The sequence below is a fragment of the Marmota marmota genome, unplaced genomic scaffold (assembly GCF_001458135.2).
Source record: "Marmota marmota marmota unplaced genomic scaffold, marMar, whole genome shotgun sequence".
NCBI classification, from domain to species: domain Eukaryota; kingdom Metazoa; phylum Chordata; class Mammalia; order Rodentia; family Sciuridae; genus Marmota; species Marmota marmota.
This window is the reverse complement of record NW_026000140.1, coordinates 3,636,331-3,662,478: the sequence shown is the minus strand read 5'-3', so window position 1 is coordinate 3,662,478 and position 26,148 is coordinate 3,636,331. Positions and strand designations below refer to the sequence as shown.

The 26,148-nt window shown below is 36.4% G+C and overlaps 3 protein-coding genes across 23 annotated transcripts in view; 1 reads left to right on the top strand and 2 right to left on the bottom strand.

The window, feature by feature from the left end:
• The window catches only part of Pf4 (platelet factor 4), a 114,827-nt gene that overhangs the window by 81,795 nt on the left and 6,884 nt on the right, over window positions 1–26,148 (top strand). For all 14 annotated transcript variants that reach the window (XR_007341478.1, XR_007341470.1, XR_007341475.1 and 11 more), the window contains 2 exons: window positions 5,994–6,051; window positions 14,524–14,600. The gene's annotated coding sequence lies outside the window, so the exon portion shown is untranslated. The remainder of the gene's footprint in view (window positions 1–5,993; window positions 6,052–14,523; window positions 14,601–26,148) is intronic.
• Window positions 1–26,148, bottom strand: part of LOC107158780 (C-X-C motif chemokine 2-like) — a 114,937-nt gene that overhangs the window by 83,701 nt on the left and 5,088 nt on the right. For 3 of the 5 annotated variants that reach the window (XM_048785785.1, XM_015505267.2, XM_048785786.1), the window contains 4 exons: window positions 23,597–24,657; window positions 23,367–23,490; window positions 23,192–23,275; window positions 21,787–22,431 (listed from right to left, as the gene is read on the bottom strand). In XM_048785785.1, coding sequence (XP_048641742.1) covers window positions 22,374–22,431; window positions 23,192–23,275; window positions 23,367–23,490; window positions 23,597–24,011 — 681 coding nt within the window. In that variant the 5' untranslated portion in view covers window positions 24,012–24,657 and the 3' untranslated portion in view covers window positions 21,787–22,373. Of the gene's footprint in view, window positions 1–21,786; window positions 22,432–23,191; window positions 23,276–23,366; window positions 23,491–23,596; window positions 24,658–26,148 lie in introns of those variants that run through there. The other 2 variants (XM_015505269.2, XM_048785787.1) reach the window with 2 other exon arrangements.
• LOC125611315 (C-X-C motif chemokine 15-like) lies at window positions 6,069–14,895 on the bottom strand. Of its 4 annotated transcripts, XR_007341463.1 has the most exons (5): window positions 14,562–14,890; window positions 13,607–13,736; window positions 12,936–13,070; window positions 9,364–9,436; window positions 6,069–8,273 (listed from the first exon to the last, which is right to left on the bottom strand). XR_007341463.1 is itself a non-coding variant. In XM_048785788.1 (4 exons), the coding sequence occupies exons 1-4, from the start codon at window positions 14,770–14,772 to the stop codon at window positions 8,265–8,267; spliced, it is 423 nt and encodes a 140-aa protein (XP_048641745.1). In that variant the 5' UTR covers window positions 14,773–14,895; the 3' UTR covers window positions 6,069–8,264. The 4 variants fall into 4 exon arrangements, 1 of the variants encoding a protein (XP_048641745.1); XR_007341464.1 differs by lacking the exon at window positions 13,607–13,736 and having other exon boundaries at window positions 14,562–14,884; XM_048785788.1 differs by lacking the exon at window positions 12,936–13,070 and having other exon boundaries at window positions 14,562–14,895.

Sequence of the window (26,148 nt, the reverse complement as noted above, 5' to 3'; positions counted from 1 at the left end):
CTTTCATCAGAGACTTTACACTCTTAATAAACATGTAATTGGACCTCTACTGTTGGGGCCTTTGAGAAGGTCTAATAAATCATCCTGAACAATTAAGAAAAAATGCAGAGGAACAGAATATAGACAAAAAATGTACGTTCATTATTTCTAAGGAATATTTTGAAAGATATGGCTTGATGAGAAAGGCCAAATGGAGCCATACACTGAAAGTCACAACTAGACAACCACGCCGAACGAGGCTTTAGTAATGCAGGACAGGAGGTGGGTCCATGTAGAGTAGAAGAGCTAGAGAAATGCCTGAGTAAGAGTTTTGGCAGAAAAAAAATTCTTCTTCCTGTTAGCAACTGGCTGTTAAGAGGAAAAACAAAGACCTTTGTTGATCATGCCTGACATATTGTTACAAAACAAAATAATCCCTCTACACTGATCAGAGGCATTTGTCTCTACTTAAAAGTAGAGAAATAGTTTACCCTATGCATACATTTTAATCTTGTTTTGAAAATATTAATGTCAGCCAAAGCCAGAATCATGCTTAATGGGTAAAATTCTCAGACTCCCATTAAAGGACTGGATGAGATTAAGAATGCTTTATAGTCACTAATACCATATGACACTGTTCTGGGATACTATCCATTTTTTTTTCTGAGAAAAGAAGCAAGCTATAAAAACAGAGAAGAAAACAAAAATTTTATGAGTTACTGATATGATTACATAATCAGACAACTGAAAATAATCAAGTTAATCAATTTGACACAATTTACAAGTTTAGTCAGCTCATGATTCTTTGAGTTAATATGCATACATCAAGAGCTGTCTTATCGGAAAGTAATAGAATAATAACAAACTTAACAGAATAATGTATCCCATTTTCAGTCAGATAGTATTAGTTAGCTTTTTAATACTGGGGAAAATACCTGAAAAACAAAACAATTTAAAGGAAGAAAGATTTAGTTTGGCTCATGATTTCAGAGGTTTCAGTCCCTGATCTGCTGGCTCTAAGGTAGAAACATCATGGTAGAGGGTGTGTTAGATGAAATCTTCTTAGCTCATGCACCTGGGAAGCAAAAACAGTGAGAAGAAGGGTCCTATGACAAGATAAAGTCCCAAAGGGCACACCCCCAATAAAGGACTTCCTCCAACTATGTCCTATCTGCCTATAGTTTATACCATTTCCAGGTAGATTATTTCAAATTATTAATGCATTAAATGGATTAATCCCTGATGTGGTTAGAGATCATATGATCTGATCATTTTCCAAAAAAAAACTGTACCTCTGGACGTTGTTGCTTTGGGAACCAATGCTTTAACACATGAGCTTTTGGGGGACATTTCAGATCTAAACCATAACACATATTAATTACAACTATAGCAAAAGTCATCTAGGAATAAACAGAAATGTGAAGGTTTAATGAGGAAAACTGTAAAATGCTATTAAGGCATATATGTGCCCTCACACATGTGTGCATACACAAACCTTAATTAAGGTAAAGCTGTACCTGATTCTTAGAGGAGAAGAAGGAAATCTTTAAAAATGAATCAGCACCTCCAAGTGCCAAAGCATATAAAGGCGTAGCAATTTCTGATGGCAGCTGAGATACCATCAGGCTACACTAGAGAGTTGGAAATTAAATTCAAACAGAAATTAAACACATGCTACAAGAAGTATTTAAAACCAATGAGGGGAAAGGAAGGAGCAAGTGAATGGAATTGGGGGAAATGGTGAATGATTTCAGATTTCAGAAAAAAATGAAGCTAAACCTCATCTCCAAAGTTAATTCCAAGTGAGTTTTGGAATGAGAAAATGCTATAGAAACAAATTACAAACTCCAAATGGCATGAAGGAAAAATACAGTGAATTAATTTGCCTAAAAATAATACTTTCCATTGGGAGAAAAATAAAATACAAGTGCAAAGTAAATATTTTGCAATTTGTTAAGCAGAAAAATGCTTATTGTCTTAATATATAAATTTCACAAATACATGACAAGATGTTGATAATTCCTAGAAAAATTTCCAAGAAAGAAAAATATAAATGATTGCAGATACACAAAAAGAAGACCAACAACACTCATAATTAGAGAATACAGAGTCAAACAACGAGTTAATAATTGTCAATTATCAACCAGGCAAAAATCAAAAGGTTTAATACATTATCACAGAAGGCCTGGCAAACAGGCATTTGTATACACTAATAGAGGCAGTTTAGTTCAAATTCTTTTAAAATGTTTTGACAGTGTTTACCAAAATGTAAAATTTATATACTGTTACAGAAATTCCCGTTGTATAAAGATGACCCCCAGATATGCTTACATACATGAAAGCACATAAAAGTTCACTACAAATTAGTTTTGTTTTAAAAAGAAAAAAAAGAGAAGGAAGGAAGGAAGAAAAGAAATAAGGCAAGAAAGATTGATTTGGAAACACCTACATGTCCACCAGAATGAACCACTTGAACAGTGTTAGGTTCTATAATAAAATATTCTGCCCCCACTTCCCATCTTGGTAAAAACAGTAAATAAAAAAACACATCTGCTGAAATGAAGCAATGCTCCCATGTGTCAACAAATACACTTGTGCATGCAGAGACAATTTCTGGAAATATACACCCACCAAAATTTATAAAAGTCATTATTCCTAAGGTATGGAAAGCAGAAAACTGAGGTTTTGGCAGTAAAAGGAAAAATGTTTTCTTCTTTCTTTTTAAATTATATAATCCCTTACACAGTTTGAATTTTTACTACAAGCATGTTTTCTCTGTATAAATATAATACATGCAGCTATTTGCTGTTGTAAATTTTGGCCTATTGGTAAGAAAGGGCAAATTGAGAAAAATTATGTGAGAGGAATTTTTTGAACCAGACAGCCTCAGGATTATCATAATTAATTGACTTTCAAGAAGACTCCATTAAAGCTGGGCATGTCCAAAGTGTTTTGAGGCAAATCTTAAGAAAAACAAGAGCTGGGTATGTGGCTCATGGTAATATGTTTGTCTAATGAGGTCCTGGCTTTGCTCCTCAGCAACACACACACACACACACACACACACAAACACACACACACAAACACACACACACACATATTTCATAAAGGATCTGATTAATGGAAGTTCTTAATTATTGACCTGTGTCTGAGCTTATGCAGGGTTCTATAAAGAAAATCCAAGAAACTAGGTAGTTTATAAACAACAAAAATTCATTTAGTAGCCTCAAGGTTAGGGAGTCTAAGATCAAAGAAGATTCAGTGTCTGATGAAGGCCTGCTTGCTGGGTCATAGATGGTACCTTGTCACTCTGTCCTCACATAGTGCATGAGGCAAGATGTCTATCTGAAACATTTTTCATAAGAGCACTAATCTTATTTGTAAGGATTCTGCCCTCATAATCCAATCATCTATCAACCAACCTTATCTGCTAATATCTCCACTGCTGTGACCAGTGTGGCCAAACTAGCAGGTTCTGGCAAGGGGGGATGAGAGACTGGACAAAAGAAGACTCACACATGCTGATCTTGAAGATAAAACTGCGAGGATCAGATGGAGCACTGCTCTCTGCTGGAGAAACAGGCCTAAGGAATTACACCAGCAATCCTGATTAAAGACTATGCAAGCATTATTCTTTGTATTCATGAAAGTTACAGAGTTAGTATGGGTATGCAGCTGTTTCCTCAGTTACATTCTACAGTTGCAGTGTGCAATGTTAGGAGAATTGTGGAGCTCTCAAGAAAGTCCATAGTTTAAAGTTATTAATTCGTGGGCAGATTCAGGAACAGAGGAACTGGTGAATAGTTGTGGTTGTCTTAGCAAGGAAGTCCCTTCATTCCCAGGAGCTATGTGCCAGAGAGCAAGGTTGAAGCTGATAAGACTTATAGCAACAGTGTCTCCCCACGGAGAGCATTGCCATAGCAACCGGGCATCCTACACCTTTGCACAGAAACTTTCCCAGTCACAAGCATACCACAGCCATGAAGTCATCAGGGATCCCAGCCTCAGACACTGGTCTCCCAATCACTGTCACTGTTCTCGACACTCCGCCTTGGTGATTAGACTTCAACATATGAATTTTGGAGGGATATAATTATTCTGACCCTAGTATCCTATTCTCATAGATGAAGAATTGAAGCAGGAGAGTGACTTTGTGAAATTTGAATTTTAAAACAATCACTTTTTAGTGAATAAGACTGACTAAAATAGGGGCAGACTGGAGTCAGGGAGACTAGTTAAGAGGTTATTTCAGTGGTACAATGAAAGTTGGAGAAAACGAGAACAAGTGCTGTGGCAGAAGACAAAGGAGGGATAAGTGAGGGTTCATAAAGGGGTAGAAATGGTAGGACTTATAGGCTGGGTTCATAAGGGGGTAGAAATGGTAGGACTTATAGGCTGGTTTCATATGGAACAGAGGAATTCAGTTTTCAATGACCCTAGGTCCCTGGTTTAAGCAGCTGGGTGAATGGTAGTATAATAAAAGGTGGGGGAAAAAAAAAGAGGAGTAGCAGGTTTGGGGAGGTTAATGAATGTATCTCCTCTTCCTTGGGCTTCCTGATCCATGGGGTTGGGTATAGATAAGGGCAGATGTATGTTTGCCCAGGGGTGGGAGTGAGAGATGGTGGGATAAGTCTTAATCTGTGACCTACAATGAATGAGGCTCAAGGGAAGAGAAATACTCTGTGTGAATGGTGAGTTCTGGAAGGAGATTGGCTTCATTAAAATAATGACATATTTCTGTTAGACTAAAAGGAAAAATACAGGAGATAGGTATCAGTATGCACCAAGTTCATGGCACCTGGTGATTCAGTGAAAGGAGGCTGGGAGGGCTGCCAGGGAGTGGCATTCAGGATGTGTTAAGTCAGCCCAAGAAGTTAATTCCTATATCATGGGGAAGAAACATGCCTCATCTAGAAATATACAGAGGGTTTCTTTCTGCAGATTTCATGTCTTAATCCCACAGAGGTTTGGCGTATCTAGTCTGGGGCTTACCTGGATAACTGGATTGGAAGTAGGAGAAATGTCTTGGGATAAAAATCAGGATTCTTGGCTTCTTGCATTGGCACTGCCACTAAGTGTTTTTTAACTTTGGCAAGTCATTTAAATTTGTGTTGACTCAAAATCTCCTTCTATGAAATTAGATTAAATATGAAACAACTATAATTTTGGCAGTTTATGTGGATGAGGAGTAGACATCCTAATTTTGAGGAATCTGGGAAAACATCCTGGATTTAGTAGCAAACAAAATCTTTCTCTGGATCTTAAATTATTAGATGAGGTGAAGGATAAGGAGGCAGGGCAAGGAGAACCCATCAGAGTAGAGGGCTCAGTATTAATAAGAGCTTTAGACCAAGAAATGGAATAGTACTTTTAGAAAGAATGCAAGAAGTTTGATTGACTTCTAGATCATAAATTGGTGAAAGACATTTGCTTCTTTAGTCTTTTCAATTAATTTCAAATAAAGTAAATATTGTGTGAAGTGTCAACACTTCACAGAAGCAGTCTGGGTCTTAGTTACTTGCCTGGAGTTACTTAATTTGTAACTAGTAGGACTAGGGTTTGTGTGCTCCAAACCTATTTTAACTATTAATTTTTACCACTTTCCCATATTAACACACCAAGATGGGGTGATGGGGTTGCAATAAGAAAGGTTTACTTTTCTCAATGTATTCAGAAGTTTACAGTTTGATACCAGCTCTTTGAACCTAGAGAGAAAGGCCATAGCGAGAAATGTTAACAGTGTGAGTCATTAGGTATATAGGCTTTGGACCACAAACATTACTAGTAAAACTAGTCCATAAGTCAATACATCACTAATCCTGATATCTACAATACTAGTTTCCTTTAGAATTCATCCCAAATTTAGATATAAAAGTTATATATACCACATTTGGTGATTTTAATTCTTCATTACAGTCCTAAACCCTCCCCCTCAAAAAAGCAGATTTCTTATTCTTTGACTCTAATTCATACAGAGCAATTCCATTGTAGAAAAATCATGTTTTTTTTTTCAGGGAACTGGCACAGGTTTGATCTTTCCTGGAATCCTCCTTCAAGTGTACCTGCCACATGGTAAGTTGTGCTTTTTGTTCTAAGGTCTTTGACATTTGGATCTCTCAGGTTCAACACAATGTCACTAAAGGGCTAATTTTATTTTTCTGTCCCGCTCATAACCTATTGGTCTCCCTGAATTTGGAAAATTCATCTGTCCTAGGAAATTCTCAGTCATTAACCTTTTAGATATTATCTTCCACCCTTTCTCTCTCTTTTTACAGTCAGAAGTAAGATAGATATTCTTATATTATTCTCCAAGTCTCTTACCTCCTTTTTGCATATGCTATATTTTTATCTCTTTGCTGCATTTTAGATAATTTCCTTATATCTCTAGCTTAATCAAATCTATTGATTAAACTATTCTATAAGCTTTCACCTTGTATGATTCCATCTTTAGAGCTGGCAAGGTAGCTCAGTAGTAGAGCACTTGCCTAGCATGTATTAGGCCTTGGGTTCAATCTCTAGCACTACAAAAGACCCCAGAATATAATATTGTGTTTATTTCTAGAGGTTACCTCCCCTCCCCTCTTAATTTGTTATTCCTTTTATTGTTACCTGCTTGGGCTTTCCCTAAAAAGTCTACTTGGTCTTCTTGTATCTTATTAATTTCTTGTGTTTCAATTTATTCTTTAGTGTCTAATGATTTGAACCCTATTTATAATGGACTCCTTTGTTGATGTTAACCTTTTTAACTTAGAGATGCTGTTTATTGTGGGTTTTGACTTCTAATTAGGGCAGATGGTTCTTCAGAAGTGTGACTTTTGACTATGAACTTATCTTCAGCATGGTTTCACTTTTGAGATTTCTATGAGGTCTATGTTGAAGGTATGCCCTTAGGGCAGGTTTAATTTCATTTCTTTCAGACATTTATATGGGCCCCTTTATTCTCCCAAGGAGTTCCAAGACCACATAGGTACTATAAATGAATCCCGAAGCTGCCTGAGAGTAGACTCTTGGTGGAGACTTAAATGTTTATTTTGTGAGACAGATGAGCTGCCTTATTATAAACCTGTGTTCTTTAGTACATATGTTCCTGTTAAAGATTCTGATTTTATACAAGGATATTTGTTATAATACTCTGCCTTGCAAAGATCCATAACCATGCCTTCTTTTCTATTGTGGGATTAAAATGTCAACATCTAGGATTGAATCTCATGATGGCAGAAAAAGGCAAAGACAGAAAATCTTAAGAACCCCAGTGACTGTGAATAGTTTACTTTTGAGATGGCATCCTGCTTTGGCTCCATGAGAAAATCATTCAGCTGTAACACATTTTTCTTCAGAAATGGAAAACATGAAAGTTGACATTTATTTACTCAGTATTTGATGTTGCTGCATATGCATATGCGGAAATTCTACCAGGAAATAATTAAAGGGTCAGAACATGGCTTCACCATTCTGGGAAGCGTCCTCATGATCTTGCTAGAGTCTAGATGGTTTTAGATTTCCTCTCTTCCTCCCTTTCATGATGACTTTAGTTTCCTACCATGAGTCACTTCTACTTTTGATCAATTCTATTCATTCGGTTTGCTTTATTTCAAAGTAAATTCTTAAAATTTAAGATAATTCTCTTATACATTTGATTATGCCTCAATTCTGTCTTAAATATACTTTTATTTCAGATCTTACAATGAATCAAAGATTCCTCTGAAAGAAGTGTTTTGTTTTTGGGCACTGGAGATAAATCAATTCTGCTTTATACTGTGATCCAAGTTTGTAGGCTCCTCCTACAATGCGGTTGAAGTGAAGATCATTGGAAGTCAAAAGGTTAAGCAATCAAGAGACCAGGGTGTTGATTAAAAAAAAATCATGATGTCATTAAGTGTAATATCAAAGTACAGGGTGGAAACATGGGAGGGAAACAGCAGGGTCTACAATGAAGTTAAATGGACAGTAAGGTAGTAGGGGACAGCAATGGAGGAAGTGGGATCTAGAAAGATACTGAGTCTGACAGGGAAACTTCTTGCCTACTCTGAGATTTGGGACTTATTTTTCCTATATAATGGAAGTTTTGTCACTGTACTTCCCATTACTCCTCTTGTAAGCAGCCAGTCATCTTCCTGAAAGCAACATTTAGGTCTCCAGAATACGTAGATAAAGCCATTCATTCCAGTCTTTAATTAGCAAGAAGATGGAACCACCTTTAGAGAACATTCTGGAGTATGTCCAACCTCACAACGATACAAAGGGCTCCTACTAATCATTGAATGTGGTGTTTCTTGTGTCATCAGTTAAGGGACCTACGATACAAGCAGAGTAGCATGTAACTACACAGATACACAGGATAACCCACATGTGGGCTGTTTTAAGAAAGATGCCTGTAAAAAAATATTTAAAAGACTAGGCAAAAGAATGAAGAATGAAGAATGAAGCATATTTAGTCAGTCAGTTGAACATTAACAAGAGCCATAATTAAATATTTTGCATGTATTATCCATTTTTCTACCCTAGAGACCAGTGTGAAAACAAATGAAAACATATGAGCCTCTGGTGCTAATTTCCAGAATGACATAATTTATAACTGATAGATCTGGGAATCTAAACCACAGCTCTTCCGATCATGTTACATTACTTGACCACCAAGGTGACCCACAAGTGAATCAGAGGCTCCAAATCCACTTAATTTTCTAATGGAAAAAAACCCAGAAGTTGTTTTCTAATTGGTCAAACTCTTCACTCTAAATATGGCTTAAAAAATCTAAGTATTGTTTTATTTTTAAAAGAAGTTAATGCAAATGCACACCTATTATCACTTGCCTGTGCTCATTATCTCTTCTCTATCCAACAATTTGCAAATACTATTTGGTGCTTAATTTGTAGAAATGTTGTGGAGAAATAAATGGCCATATTTTCCTAAAGGAAAAACATTTCTTCTTAAAATTTCTTTCAGCAAATAAGCCAATAGCTTACTTAGTTGATCTGCATAAGACAGGTAGATGATAGCAATTTTATATCACTTTCATGTTAAACAGGTTTATTTATAACAGGTAACCCTGGTTAGCATATTAAATAGAAGATGTGCACTAGGCGTTCAACTTGAGAAATATGTGGAAACCTTGTTAAAATGAAAATTTGGGGGCTCACTCTCAGAGTTTCTGCTTCAGTAAGTGTGAGATGAGTCCTGAGAATTTTCCTGACAAGGTTCCTGATAATGTGAATGCTACTACTCTGGGGACTAACTATTCTTTTGGTTTCTATGGAATAGACTTATTCTAATCTTGTTGTAGTTTTATTCTAATCTAAAACAATCTGTATATATTTCTAAACATATCTGTAATTAAAATAAAAATGAGAAAATGTGAATGTGAGCACTCTTGGCCTTAATTGTACCTTTTCAAGAAGAACCTTCACCCATTTGGCCTCAGGATCCAAACAAACTAATTGCCCATCTTTCAGTGTGACTCTGAAAATAAAAAAGTATTTTGGTTAAACAACAACTATACTTAATATAATAATGTGTTAAATATATTGATTATAATTTCTGCAACATGAAATGCATATACTTAAAATGAACATCTATATTTCTCAAACTGTTAATCATATTATTGGAATATGACTTTTAGCCATATCAACATGCATTAATAATTTTTCAAACAACTAAAGAAATATATATTTTAGAGTTTTTTGTGGTGTCAATCAATCCACAGAAATTTTTTTTGGACTTAAAATGTACCAGGTATAGTGCTAGACTCTGAGAAATCTACTTTAATATAATATCTTCTAGGCTGACAGTTGTCAATCAGTTATTATATATTCTTTATTGTTATATCTCTCTGATTTAATCAGGAACTCATTAAACCTTTTTTTTAAAATTGAACCGGGAAAGCATAAATTTCTTATTTAAATTAATTCTTTGGTTTTTAGGTGTACTATAAGAATCACAAAGCTCCACTAGTATCTCCATAAAAATTATTACATAAGGACTATATCATCTCACCACACACTGAGCCAAGGGTGTATATTCCAATGTTTAAGAAAATACCATGACATAATATTCAATTGTGAAATAAAATGATAATAATAAACACTTAGAAAATTACCAATACAAGGAATAACTATCATATGTCATGCAAAATGGTAAAAAATAGAAAGTATTCCTTTAAATGCAGATACAAACCAAAGTTGTCTACTTTCAGCACAACCTTCTGAACAAAGCAAGAAAGATAAATAAATGTCCTATGATTTTCAAAAAAGAAAATTAAACTGCCATTATTCCCAGATGATATATGACCAAGTAAAAGGTTGATGATTACAAAATCAATACAAATGTCTAAACACTAACAGCTGGACTGTGAACATTTATTAATATGCCTGTTATAATACCACCAAACAATGTAAAGTATCTAGAAATAAGATTTTTTAATTAAAAAATATGAAGAGCCTGTATGGGGGAAATTATGAAATCTTGGAAACAGTAAAGAAGTCCTCAATAAATTGGGAACAAGTCCCTTTTCTTGAAATGGAAATTTTAGTACTATAAAGATGTCAATAATTCTGAATCTATGGTTTTGAAGAAATTTCATTCAAATTCTAATTTAACGTAGTGCAATTTTCAAGTTGCTTCTAAAATTTATGTGAAAGAACAGAAGTCCAATAAGAAACAAGCCAGTCTTGGAGGAAAAGATGGATTAATTGTCCATTTTAGATGTCAATTATTATAAAATGTTAATAAGGAAGACTGCATATAGGTAGAGACAATATGATCAGTAATACAGAATAGAGGGGTCAGACCTCTACTTAAAGGGAACTCAATTTATGGCAGAAGTGGCATTGCACATTGCAGATCAGTGGGGAAATGATGGCATTTCAATAAATAGCACTGGGTTAATTTTTTATCCATGTGAAAAAAGTAAAATAAAACTGGATAATTTTCTCACATCATATATGCAAAAATAAATTAAAGGTGGATTCAAGCCTTAAACACAATGGATGATACTAAAGTATTTCAGGTGATAATATAGAAGAATATTTCTGTGAAATCTATGAAGTATTTTTTGAAACATGACATTAAAAATGCTAACCAAAAAAGAGTGTATTGCCAAACTCAAGTATAGTAAAAATGCAAAATTGTATTCACTGAAGACACTATAGAAAGAATGAAAATATGAGCAAAAAATTGGAAAATGAAGTGTTATATCCATAAAACTGACATGGATTAGTATGCAGAGTACATAAAGAACCCCTGTGAGTCAAAAAGGAAAAGGTAACATCCAAATTGGAAAAGGAGGAAACAAATAAACCCAAATTTCATAAAAGGTAGAATATAAATGCTGATAAACATGATTAATTATCCACCCCCATTAATAATATAGAAATGTGAGTTAAAAGAACAACATGATACCAATACATTTTCATCAGATTGACAATACCAGTTATTGGCCAGTATGTGCAGCAACAGATGATTTTATTCAGGAAGCAGTGTGAATTGGTATTACTTTGTAATATAGTATGTCATTAACTAGCAAAGTTGAAGATATACAAACTCTAAATAAAATAGGTTATTTCTATTGAATTTCTATGAAAATTTAAGAAACTTTCAAATCCATGAACCAGGAAACATAAAGAATTGTTGTAATAGCAAAAATCTGGAAAGAACCCAAGAGCATATTAGATAAATACATTTTATATTTATATATTTAGTATTGATATAATGGAATACTATCACTTAAATTGAATAAATTACAGATAAGCACATGAAAATGAATGAATTGTAAAATATGAAGTTAAATGATGGAAGCAAGTTACAGAATACATATAGCATAATTTCATTGACCTGAAGTTCAAAAGAGGCAAAATAAATAATGATTGCTGTAGGTTTCAAACCTATTTGGTAAAACTATAAATAAAAGCAAGAAGTGACACAATTCAAAATAGTGGTTAATTCTTGGAAGGGGATGGGTATGATTTGGGAAGGATATTGGTTTGTTTTGACTGTCTTGGAATCCCATGGCATGGGTGGCTTAAACAACAGAAATTTATTTAATAAACAAATTTCTGAGTTCTCACAATTCTGAAGACTGGAAGTCCATGATCAAGATGCTGGCAGGTTTGGTTTCTCATGAAGACTCTCTCTGGCTTGCAGATGGTCATGTTCTCACCATGTCTTCACATGGTTGACCCTTGACCCACATGTTGTTTGTGTCCTGATCTCCTCTTTTCATAAGGACACTAGTCATATTGGGTTAGATCCCACCCTAATGACCTTTCTTTAACATGACTACCTCTGTAAAGAACTTATGTTGACATACACTCACATTCTGAGGTTCTGGGGGTTAGAGCTTCAACTCGGGTATTGGAAAGAGAAGCACCACTTGGCCTATAATAGGAAGTTTACACATGGAGGCTTCTGACATACTATTATGTTCTAGATTTCAGCCTGAGTAGGTAGCAAATAAGCAGAAGTTTATTTTACAACTGCTCTTCAAATGGTACCCATATATATTCATAGGTTTTAAAAATATTTTTAGGCAGAATCCTAAGAAGCCCCACTAAGCTTCTCATCCATAAGCCCAGGTATGAGAATATGATGAGATACTACACTCATGATTATGTTATAAGGCAAAAGAATTTGCAGATGTAATTATGGTTTCTAATTATATGATTAAATTAATCCAAAGAATTGTTATTCTAGGGACCCTAAAACAATGACATAAGCCCTAAAAGTAGTGAATTTTCTCTGGCTGGTAGCAGAAGAGAAAATTGGAAGAGATACAATATGGGGCACATTTTCATTGCTTATGTGAAGGGAGACACATGGAGAGAACTTAGAGCATTCTGCAGGAGTTGAGAGTGACCCCAGATATATGAACAGCCAACAACAATATATGGACCTCATTTCTACAACGTTGAAAAAAAAAAAAGATGAATTCTACCAGCAACTGGAGTTAGAAGAGGATTCTTACCCGGAGCCTCCAGGTGAGACTTCAGTTCAGCTGACACCTTGTTGTTAGCTTTATGAAACTCCAAGCAGAGAACCCAGCCCACATCCTGCAAACTACTGTGAGATGATATGTCTGTTTCACACAAAATTGGGGCAACTGTTGAGCCAGCAATGAATAATTGAATCAGTATGCAAATATACTTCATAATCTTAAAAAAAAATTTAATGAAAAGCAGATGTATTCCCCAAAGTATCCAAGCTGTGTGTTTGTAGGCTGATGCCCCAGAAAGATGATCACAAAGGCCATTAAGCCATATTGAACTTATTTGTATATCCCAGTGTGTGTAATAGATTTCTTGATGATGAATTAACTTCCCATTTATCTTTACTCATGGCTGAGTATTTTTGCTTATTATACTTGTTCATTGATTTCAAAGCTAAATTCTTCTGAAGAATTCATACTCTGTGTCCCCATTTGAGATTCTTTCTTCATTTGTTTTCTGAAGAGGGTACATGATGTTTTCAGGAATGAGAGCATAAATACTAGACAATTATCTTCCTAGTCTGTGAAGGAATAACAACCCAGGAGCCTGGTTCCCTATACTCCCAATCTAGCACATTTTATAAGGAAATGCCCTCTTTGAAAACACCAATGCTGGAGTTTCCATATTCTCCCACATCATCACTACTTACATGATTTCTTTTCTGCTGCATTGAACACCTTCGGGTATCAACTGTAATGTTTCAATGAATTGGGGAGAAATAAAGTCAGAATGCATCTGAATACACTGACATCGTAACTCTTGAGCCTTACAGAGATCAGCTGTGTGAGAAAAGTATAGAAAAACCCCATATTTATTTAATTTTTACTTGAGTAGTATAAATACAGCTGTGACCCTTAATTATTTATTTGAAATTTGAAATCAATGCAGCAGGGTATCAATTCAGTACTGATAAATATTTAGGAAGGCAATCACACAAAGCTAATCATTGGATATTATTATGTTCAGGGATCACTTATTGAGCATCTACTACATTTGAGAAATTGGTAGATACATTAGAGCATTAGTTCATTGCTTTAAGTATGAATAGTCAATATGATAACACATTTAATGGTAAAATCACCTAATTCCCTTTTATGAAAAGTTCCAAACATAAAGATTATATGTGAATTTTATCAATTGAAGGTAGCATTTCTATCTGCATACCATTATTATAACAAATACCCTAAACCTATTTGAAGTAATACTTCTGCTATCATATCTATAAAGCAAAAGCATAGACTTACAGCCAGATGTTTCTTTAAGTATTTGTTTTAGTTGTAGGCAGACCCAATAACCTTTATTTTATTTTTATGTGGTGCTGAGAATCGAACTCAGTGCTTTACGCATGCTAGGCAAGCACTCTGCAGCTGAGCCACAACCCCAGCCCCACAGCCAAATATTTCTAGGGAATTAAACAGGTATCTTTTATTTAACTCAATAAGAAATTTTTGTCACTTTGCAATCTAAATGTATGCCCACTTAAGCTTTACTTTTAGAGTTTCTATGTATTGTTTAATGCCCAATACAAGCTCATTAGAACTGGAATCTCTTCTAAACTTTTTTCAGTAACCAAAAGGAAAAGAAAATCATCATAGTTGGCTTACCAAAGATGCCCAGGACAAGGAGCGCCAGCAGGAGTGTTGGTGAGCTCTCAGCAGCCATGTCTCTCCTTGATCTGAATGCTGTGTGGGTGGTGGAACTGCAGCCCACCTTTATGTGATCACTGACACCCTGAGAATTTTTTGTTTCTCTTCTTCCATTCTCTCTCCCCATTGGAGAATGAAAGGTACAAGGTATAAGTGGCATGCTTGCCATTCACAAGCCAATAAGGAAACTGGGTTTGTTTTTCATGCTTTGTTTAAATTAAAGTCTAGGGACAGGATGGGATGAACTTTCTGAATAGAGAAAGGAATCTATTATTTCCTGAGGTTGAGACTTCATAATATGAAAAGTTCAATGCCAATTGTGGTTAATGAATAGAGTTATGAGAACATTTATGAATCTTTCCAAATGCCATGTTTGCATAAAGAAGAGACTTAAGATAGTATTTCTCAGCAAATATTTGCTTTTGGCATTTGTAATTATTTGCATAATACCTCTTGAGGTTTTAGTAGAATTTATCAAGCCAAAACAATACCTCAGCACAGATAACCTACAAAGAAAATGGAGTCCAGACTGTAATAACCTTTGCCTTAAAAAATAAAAGAAAACTAGAATTTACTTGGGGTTTGAAAGTAGCAGTTTCCATGGTCTTGAAGCTAAATTAAGTAAGAGTGAGATTTATTTAATTTTTACTTGAGTAGTTTTCAAGTAACCTTAATTATCTCATGTTTACTCTATTTTTTGGCATCAATAAATGGAAGGGCAAATATTCATATTTTCCTAGGCTATCATATGCTACCATAGTTACAGACTGGATGGCTTAAATGACAGAAGTGGTGGTTTTGTTGTTGTTGTTGTTGTTTGTTTTTTACAGTTCTGGGGACTGAAAGTCTAATATCAAAGTTATTTTTTAGGACCAAGAGATAAGGAGTTGTTGTTACAGGCATTGCTCCTTGGTGTGTAGATGGTTGTCTCACGTGTCTGTGGTATTCTCCCTGAATATATATCTATCCCCAAATTCCCCCTTTTATAAGGACATCAGTCTTATTGGATTAGGGCCTATCCCAATGACCTCATTTTAATCTGATTTAAATGTTGAAAGACTCAAAAGAATTTATTTAACCAAAACTTCAAAGATAAGCTTAGGACATAATGACAGTTTAAAAGTTTTTTTTTTTTTTTTCTATTTTTAAGTGACTTTTTTTTTTATTAACTGTGGTTCTTTAATCATAGACCTATTAAAATTTTATGTCATATCTGAAGCACAATTAAAATACAATTAGATCTGGTTTGTTTAAAATGTTGAGATTGTCAATATGTTAGATTTTATGGACAATCTGTTTTATTAGTTGAATTTTCAAACAGTTCCACTTTTAACTGTAATCCTGTGTTTCATTCTTCAAAAGATGTATCTATACTGTGATGCAATGTAATGTAATAATAGCAACACTGTATCTTACTTTGTGCCAATGCTGCTCTATGAATTTTTGTAAGTTGTTTGGAAACTTCACAGGAAATATTTCTATGTTATAGGCGAGGAAATTGAATATCAGAAAGGTTAAAAATAACCACATATTCTTTTTTTTTTTTTTTTAGAGAGAGAGAGAGAGTTTTTAATATTTATTTTTTAGTTTTTGGCAGACACAACACCTTTGTTTGTATGCAGTGCTGAGGATGGAACTGGGCCGTACGCATGCCAGGCGAGCGAGCTACTGCTTGAGCCACATCCCCAGCCCCACACATTCTTATTGACTTCTTGATTTAAAAGGGGGAATCTATTTCCCAAACCCCTTGACTGAGCTGACTTTATGACTTGCTTTGGTGACAAGGATGTGGCAAAATTGACAATGTGGATGTTCCAGGTGAAGAAGGGAAGATATCAAGGAGATGGCTCACCTGCCACTCTTGCCCTCTTGGAATGCTAAAGCCGTTTAAGGAGAACAAAGCCCCATTGCTAGAAATAGGAGTCCCAGTTATTGGAGAACACCAAGCACTAGAATGGGAGTGAGACAGTGCCTCAACTCAGCAGGTGACCATAGCCTCATGAATGACCCTGGAAGATCTCAATAGAAAAACCATCCAGCTGAGCCCAGTCCAGGTTGTTGCATCATCCAGCTCAAATTGATGATCCTTAGCTAGAAAAAATTGGCAGTCGTTTTTAAGCCACTATGTTTTGAGGAAACAAAGGATAGTTCATAGAGTAATGTAGCAACTAACTTCAGGTGGCTGAACCCATTTCTTATTCTTTGGCAACATTGAGAATCATCTACTTTGGTGAAGATAGTCCTGTACTAAGTAAGCATCATAAAGTTTATTTTTGGCCCATTTCTGTAATAAAATAGTTATCTGACATTTGATAATTCTTTAGTAATCTCTGAGCATCTCCCATGCTAACTATATAATGCACAGAATTGTATTAGTTTTTTTTTTCCACAATCTCTCAGATTTTTGAACCAAGCTCCTACTTGACTGCCAAGAGATCATTTTCTGATCTTATTTACTTTTTCCTCTCCAAACTACTTAGTTTCTTTTTCAGAGAAGTTTTGAAAGCAACAAGAACAAAACAAGATTGTTCACTCTCACTGATGTTATTCACCATACTACTAGAAGTTTCAGCCAGAGCAATTAGGCAAGAGAAAGAAAGAAAAGGCATATAAATAGGAAGGGAGGAAGCAAAGTATCCCTTTATTTAGATGATAAGATTCTACATGTAGGAAAGACCCCACCAAAAGACTATTAGAACTGATAAATTCAGTAAAGTAGTAACATACAAAATCAACATTGTAAAAACCTGTTGCCTTTCTAATACACCAATAATGAATTTGATGAGAAAGAAATTATAAAAGTAAGCTCATTCACAACAGCAAAAGAAGAAGAGAAAAAACAATCTAGGAAATACCTCTATATTAGAAATTACAAAATAGTGATGGAAAAAATTGGAGAAGACACAAATAATTGGAAAGACTTTTAAGATTCATGGATTGTAAGAATTAATATTGTTAAAATATCTATACAAAGTAATCTACAGATCCAGTCCAATTCCAATGACATTCTTCACAGAACTGGAAAAATGATTCTAAAATTTATATGGAAGCAAAATAACCCTGAAAAGCCAAAGCAATCTTGAGAAAAAAGAACAAAGTTGGAGGCAACACAATAGGTGATTTCAAGAAAATACTACAGAGCCATAGTAATCCAAACAGCATGGTGTTGGCTTAAAAACAGATTAACAGACCAATGAAACATAATAGAGGTTCTAGGTAAACCCACATCTACAGCCAACTGATTCTCGACACAGACACAAAAAAACATGGGAAAAGAACCTTTTAAACTGATGGTGCCAGGATAACTAAATATGCACATGCAAATCATTGAAACTTGACCATTGTCTCTCATCTTGTCCAAAAATCAAGGATATGTGGATCAAAGACATGAAACTTCTAGAAGAAAACAGAGGGGAAACACTGAGACATTAATGTAGCAGTGATTTTCTCAACAGAACCTTAAAAGTACAGAAAACAAACAAACAAACAAACAAACAAACAAAAACATGACGCATTGGATTATATCAAACTAAAAATCTTTTGCACCACAAAGGAAATAATCAGCAGAGTGAAGAACAACCTATATAATAACAGAAAACTTAAACTTTTCATTTGACAGATGATTAATATCTAGAATATACAAGTAACTCAATGAGCTTAACAAAAATATGTATTCTAATTTAAAAACACACAAGTCATCTGAATGCACACTTCTCAAAAGAAGAAATGCAAATGGATAATCAAGAGAAGAAAAAAAAAATGTTCAATCTCATTAGCCATTGGGGAAATGCAAGTCAAAAACTACAATAAGATGCCATCTTACTCCAGTTAATATGGTGATTATCAAAAAAAAAATGCATGAAATTAAAATGCTGGTGAGAATGTGGAGATAAAGGAACTTATACACTGTTGTTGAGAATGTAAACTAGCACAACCGCTGTGAAAAACTGTATAGAGTTTCCCCAGAAAACTAAAAATAGAACTGCCATGTGATCCACCTATCCTGTACCTAGATATATGTCTTAAGAAAATAAAAGAGATACCTGCATTATCATGTTTATTAAAACACTATTCACAATAGCTAAGGTATAGATGAAATTAGCCTAGGTGCCCATCAACAAATGAATGGATAAAAAATAAAGTGTAGTACATACACAAAATGGAGTATTATTTAGACATAAAGAATGAAATCCTATCTTTTGCAAGAAAATTGATGGAAATGGAGGACATTATGTTAAGTGAAATAAGCCAAACCCAGAATGACTAAATATTCTCTCATATGGGAAAACTTAAGAAAAAGAAAGAAGTAAAGAGTTAATTTGAAAATAGAATAGTGATTATTAGGTATTGAGAAGAGTGCTGTGCTGGGGAGAGTGGAAAATGGATAGTTGGATTTGATTAATGTACCTTGCATGCATGTATGGAAATATCCCACTGAACCCCATTAGTAGGCACAAGTTAATACATGATAATAAGAAAAATTTCTTGTATCCAGTTAAAAAAAATTATGCACATGCCAAGAGTGCCAAGAGATGGAACAGCCTGAGCCACAGGGGAAGTGGAGGAATTAGTCAATATTAACAGAATCAGAAATGACAGAATGATAAAACTAGTGGCTAAGGATTTAAAAATAGCTATTAAATATGCTCAGGTGTCTAAATGAAAATGTGAACATAATGAAGAGCGAAGAAATTTTACATATTTTATATATTTATTTTATACTATATCTAGCTTTATTTTAAAATAAATTTCTTAGGATACAATAAAATTTATTTATTTAAAAATATCACATACATACACACATATGTGTGTATATATATTATATATAATATATGATGATATATATTATATATTATTATAACTTTATGCACACACACATATTTATAAAGAGAAAGAGAGAAGAAAAAAATTTCTAGCATTGTCTAAGCAAGGGACTGGGAAAACAGAGTCTTCATCTACTAAGTTCTGTCCTTCCATAAGGGTTTCCTCTAAACCATAGGGCATTAAATCACAGGCCTTCTGGAATGGGAATGGTGCCGACTCTCTGCCAAGTCCCCTTTCCCAAACAAAGCACTCAGAAAGAGAAGTTGAAGAACAGAGAGGTCAAGTTGAGAAGCTGTTGCCCACTGCAACTGCTGAACTCATTGGTGAATGGAGGGATGTGAAGTGGGACACTGGTGATGTACATGGGACTAGCCCTTTTCCTTATTAGTTGGATAGGTATCCAGAGAAAGAAACACTATCACGCCTTTTCTGGATGGCCTCCACTGTTCTAATGTGGGTCTTCCACCTCCACCATCCCCCAATGTCTCTTCTGTTATATTTGGGAGTCTTGAGAGGACATCTCAGGAGACCTTACAAAGAAGGACTGCAATGACAGAATAGCCTCAACCATATTTCCTCCTCTCCACTGTCTCCTTTGGTAGCATTTCTCAGGAAACCTCAGTCCCTCTGGTCATTGCTGTTTCCTGTGGATCGCCTCATGCAGTGAAGATATGATACATACTATTTTTTTCCTACTTCCTTCACCCTGGACTACCACCTCACACACCCTTGTGTCTCACTTCCTGCCATAACACTCCCCCATAGGAAACTGCTGTGCACTTTGAAGGTATAGGGTGATTTGTTATGGAAACTACAATTTACATTTTCTTTTGATTTAAAGACTGAGATGTGTCCATGACATTGTCCTGGGAACCCAGGACAAGAAGCAGTTTTTTGTAGCCATCAATAACATTTAATCATTGAATCACTTCAGAAGGTATATACTCTGTTATTATCCTAATTCTATAGAAGGGGAAATAAAGTCAAGTAAAGTCACAAAACTTGCTCAGGATTACAATGATATAGTTGGAATTTACCCCAAAGTTTATCTGATCCTTTGAAATCTGTCTTCAACCATCATATAAATAAAATCATCTCTTTTGTCCTTCTTGTTTTCTGTGTTCCATATTGACTGGAACACAGCATCCAGAACAGCAAGCTCCAGACAATGTTGAAAATAAAGACTGAACTTAGGTTCAAGTTGTGGCTTTATTGAGCTCTTGGGTCCTATTTGTAACATTTCCCAGTGTCCTCTAACTCAGGGTTAGAGAGTAAATGCTAGTATTTATGGAATTTCTGGAATGGTTTGTATTTATTTATTACTGTGCAGTTTATAAACTTTCTTCCTTTCTTCTTTTATCTCATTCACAATTAATATCTGGGAGTTATGAAGAGATAATTTTTAACTTTTTGGATGTGAGGAAAAAAACTCAGAGAGATTGTTTCCTGCTGCTTAGGGCCTTATTTACCTAGCTACTTGAGCCAAGCCAGAACTTGATCTCAAGCATTCAGGCAGAAAGACCAGCCTTCTTGCATCTGCTGGAGGTGTTTACCTAAACTCAGGGGTTCCTGAATCAATCCTAAATTGGAGATGAGCACACACCTCACACATGTACAAAAATTTCTTCTTTCCTTTCAGATTTAGAATTTCTTTCTTTTTTATTGATACATTTTCTCTTTAGACATGGCATTTTTGTCTCTCTTGGAAACATAGATTGCTGCTGTCATCCTTGGGCAGCATTGAATACCAAGCTATCCAAAGGCTTTCCCAGGATAAACATTGTATCAAATTCTACATAAACTTCACTAGGAAGGGTGGGAACTGATGTAGTCAAATCTTAGAGCCATGTTTCATATAATTAGTATAAAGAATTAGAAAAACATTAAACTTGGTGGTAATTTCTTATGTTTATGAGAGTTAGAAACTTGAACCTGAATTGCAGCTTAGTCTTTTTTTACAGGTACTCAGACATTCACTTTTTCTGCTTCTACTGATGACACATGTAAATAGTTTTGAAGAAAAAAAATTAACTCTACCACCATTTCACTGTCAACTTCATTAAAGAATATCTGTGTCTACACCCATCTATATCTCTTCCTCCATCCATCCATCCATCATCCAGCTACATTAATAATTCTCACATCAAGAGTAGCCTACAGCTTGGAGAAGCACATTCTTAATTAGTTGTGAGCCAAGAGAAGTGAGATCCATCACCAGATGAAATTAGGCATGACTCATGATTTGTCTACGCAGCAAATTGAATCCCCAGGAAGATAAGGTTGAGAAACACTGATGTAAATCATTAAATTATCTAGTAAAGATATCCCTTTTCCCCTCCAAGAAATAAAATAAACATTCTTTATTTTTAAATACTTTATTTTCACATTCGTTGTAAAAGCATTAATATTTAAACCTCTTTGTTTTAAGACATAGTAACATATTACATAACCAGCAATAAAAAAAGGCATTATGCCTTACAAAAGAAAGACATAAAATGTCCAAGGGATATTTAGAACACTGTAGTTCATAAAGCTTCACCATGAGAAATGTTGACTATGTACTGGAAAGCCATTTCAATAAATAGCAACTGACATTTTTTTAAAGAGTTACAAAAATAGATGTGTATGCACATTCTCCTTCCCTGACAATGATCTCCCTTTCTGTTTGCTTGGATCCCTCAGATGACAAATAAGAATCAGAATTGAACTAATTTGGATTTGATATAAAATGAACAATAAATATAATGATACCATGTGCAAGTAGATTTAATCATACCCTTAATTATTTTATAAATAAAATATTAAAATAGAATCTTTGAAAACAAATAAATAAATAGAAGAGCTCTCAGAAGACATGTTCAAGCATACTAAGGCCACTCCAGGCGGCCTCGGGAGCTATCTTTTCATCTCTTTTTCATATGAAGTCAGGTCCTGTGTCAGGAACAGTCACCAAGGAACTTCCTCCTTCCCCTGGTCAGCTGGAATTGCCACTGAAATGAAAAAACTGCTGTCTTTAAATAGCTGCTCGCTCAGGAAAGGTGACTGTGCAGCATTCTGTCCCCTCAGCTCCAGAGTTTTTGAATCCAGTTTTCCCAGCCTGGCTCCAAGAGGACTTTGATGCCTGTGATGGCTGAGCTAGTAGCAGAGACCTCTAGGATGGTGGATGTTCTCATTTAGGAATGGGGGGTGGGGAGGAGGTCCGTATTCTCTATTCTATTACAGATATGTTCTACTAACAACGGGAACCTATTGCTGTCTGTCACACTGGGCCTTGTTTAGCTCATGAAATACTTACTATTATTTCCCTTATTTTACTAAGTTTCAGATAAAATGAAATAATTATCCTGAGCCAAAAGTGAATAGATATTGGGGGAATCCAGACTTCTACTCTGCAACATTGCTGCAAAATCTTTTCACCACTAAACTTCAGGGCCTCATGCTACAAAATACCAGATTTGAACCCCAGAAGGGACTGTGGCGGGGGGGATGTATTTTTTAACAAGTGGAAAGCTCTTTAGCATACCTAACTAACATTTATCAGTTTTAAAGAAGGCAGTTGTTACCTACACTCACTGGAATACAGACAGGGTTCTGGTGGGGATGCAAAACCTAGGAAATAAATTTCGCCCCTCTTCCCTAGCACATTAATTATTTTATGGCTAAGTTGTTGAAATAGCAGTCACAATTTCTAGTCGGTCAGCCACCCATGGGTTTTCCTAATATAATGACTTCATTTACACGTGTAAATAGAAACCATAACTCACTTGTTCAGCATCTTATGGATGATTTTCTTGACCAAGGGGGCCTCAGGGTTGAGACAAGCTTCCTGTCCATTCTTGAGAGTGGCTCTGCAGAGAGAAGGGAGGATCCCAATGAGGCAAGGGGCGGGGGGAGGGGAGCCAGGTGGAGGGCAGCAGCCTCTAACCGCAAGGAACTTACATGACTTCTGTTTGGGCGCAGTGGGGTCCTGGGGACGTCACCTTCACACTTTGGATGTTCTTGAGGTGAATTCCTTGCACAGTCTGCAAGCACTGGCAGCGCAGTTCAGAGACCACTGGCGCCCCTGAGGAGAAGAGACCGGATTAGCGGGGCTGTCCCCATCCTAGGCCTCCTCACACCGTACCCTCAATCCCAGTCCCATCCTGGGGACCCCAGGACGCGGGTCTCACCTGCTGCGCGCCGGCAGGCGTCTACCAGGAGCAGCAGGAGCAGAGCAACCCGGAGGAGCCAAGAAGCGCGGGGGACCGCGGAGGCGGTGCGGGCCATGGGACTCAGCGGGAGGATCGCGGCGGAGCCTGGAGTGCAAGAGCTTGTGGCGAGGGGCTGCTGTCCTGGCTCTGTGGCTCTCGGGGATCCGCGAGCCCCTTTTATGCATGGTTGGCGGGAAAGGCCAGAGCCCCTGGCCAGGGAAATTCCCGGAGCTCCGGGTGCTTCCCCGAGGGCGGAAAGAAGACGCCGCCCTGCCCCTGGCTGGAGCAGGGGGGACACACCGGTGCCGCCCGCCTGGCCCTCCTGCCTAACTCCCGGGGTCTCTGGGCTGTTCGCTTTGTATCCCAAACCACCTGCGAGGGGGACTGTGGGCATCCAGTGACCTTAGTGCATAGGGCAAAGAGGGAGGCAAGAGCTGGGAGATCCTGAGAGCCTGAGAGATCCACTGCAGGAGGGTGCCAAGTTTTTAGAGGAAGCGGACGATACTAGTTATCAGACGTGGGGGTTTAAGGAAGAGCGTGAAGGGGGTCCTAGGTTTTGCTTAGTTCACTATATACCTTTCCTGTGTATGTCCCTAATTTTTGATTTTGCTTATTGTATATACACCTGAAATTCATTCTCTTGTTCAAAACTTGAGCCAATATCGCAGATTGAAGAGAATATTCGACTTGCTTCTTATGTTGCATATCCTCAATCCCCAATTATCTTGTTTGCGTTTTCCATTTGGTGGGAATGGGGATCAACGTCAACAGTTGAATGTAACACGACCTCTTCTTTGGATCCTGACTAACTTCCTTCTTCCCTCTGAAATGTTGGCGACCTCTGAAATTCCCCTGAGATCTAATATCCCACGTATAAGGGGTTAAACTTTGATCTTTGCAATACCGGACTGTTGGCCACTCTTAAGCCGCAGAGCAGAGGGATGGGTGGAGCAGGCTCAAGGAGTTAGCTTTTCTGATAACACTGAGTAGCAGGCTCTTGGACTCTAGGGAGTGGGTACCCGCTGCGCAGCGCTTGTGCCCTAGAGCAGCAAATAGAATCATGCAAATGAGATAGGAAACACTAATATCTCTCTCTCGCGCTCTCTCTCTCTCTCTCTCTCACACACACACACACAAATCCCATTTCATTTAATACGGGGCTGTCTTGTATTCCACGTTGGTCCTCTTTCTCTAGAAACACATGTCTGTTTTCTGATGAGCGATTTCAAATTCTTTGTTTTCTTTATGTAATTTTTTAATTTAAATATGACAGCAGAATGCATTACAATTCTTATTACATATATAGAGCACAATTTTTCTTATCTCTGGTTGTACACATAGTATATTCACACCAATTGGTGTCTTTGGATAGTAATGATCATCACATTGCACCATCATTCCAGGTTAAAATTCTTTCAACCTGACTCTCTGATCGCTTTTTCTCCAGGAGTTTTAGAGAACTTTTTCATCACTGGGTTTTAGAGGGCAGGGCAGGGCAGGGCGTGAGTTTGTTTCTCCAAGTTGTATTCAGATCTTTATCACAGAAACCTGAAATACAATACAATGGGAGCAGGGAGAGGAGAAACTTAATGGCCTCTGCCCTACAGGCACAGGTCTGCAGGACAGGGTTTCCAACTGCCCAGCTCAACAGATACTAGCAGGTGCCCCCTGTCAACCACCGGGCAAGTAGCTCTAGCTGCACATAATTCCCATATCACCTGCAATTTGTTAAACCTCTTTGTTTCTCCCTCAAGGTGGTTATGAAAAATGAGTCAACATTCGTAAAGCACCGGCATGGATTAAGTGCCTTATAAATGTTTGTTAAATAAAGTGGGAACAGTTTTTTCCAATATTGCCCAAACAGAAACTCAACCTGTTGTGAATCCTTCTTTGAAGACATTTTAAAAAATAAGTTCATTCCCCAATTTTCCTTTTCACATTCAAAATTTTCTATATCAGTTGCTGACCCCAACTGTGTCTAACTGCATACAACACCATATGGAGTAGCAATGTGTCTGTTAGACATCAAGGCAGATCCTAGAATAAAGTTCATAAAACCACCATCATCTGGGTGTCCAGAATGCCCTTGGTACTGGTGCTAATTGGAGACAGTGCTATCACAATAATTTTGGTGTACAGTGGAATACATGTGCTGACATGTTGTGCTTAAACACTATAGATAGTATTTGTGGTTGAGTCCTTGTCAGTAAATTTCCCCATGTCCCTGATTAATTTCTTGACAGAAAGGATACCCAGAATGCACTGACTCAACGAAAGTAGAAAGGCAAAGTAACCTCTTCAGCAGTTTCCTGCTGTAGTCAGCGCTACACACTTAAAAACTTTTAAAAATCAATTGAGAGTTACAAAAAAATATATTTCAGACTTTCATCAAGGAAGGCATATGTGTGCTCTATTATGAGATGCACATAGATGGGATTTTATTTTTTATTGCTAAGATGAATCATTGATTTTGTGATTCCACTTTCAATCATTTCATCTACTAAAAAAGAGTTTGAATAAAAGACTCATTT

What these genes read in the sequence shown, in the direction of transcription:
- LOC125611315 (XM_048785788.1), bottom strand. Translation starts at nt 14,772, where the DNA reads ATGGCAAGCATGCCACTTATACCTTGTACCTTTCATTCTCCAATGGGG. An exon ending in CCTTGTCCTGGGCATCTTTG is followed by an intron (nt 13,737 to 14,561) that starts GTAAGCCAACTA and finishes TTTCTCACACAG; the next exon opens with CTGATCTCTGTAAGGCTCAA. An exon ending in TGCAGCAGAAAAGAAATCAT is followed by an intron (nt 9,437 to 13,606) that starts GTAAGTAGTGAT and finishes TTTTATTTTCAG; the next exon opens with AGTCACACTGAAAGATGGGC.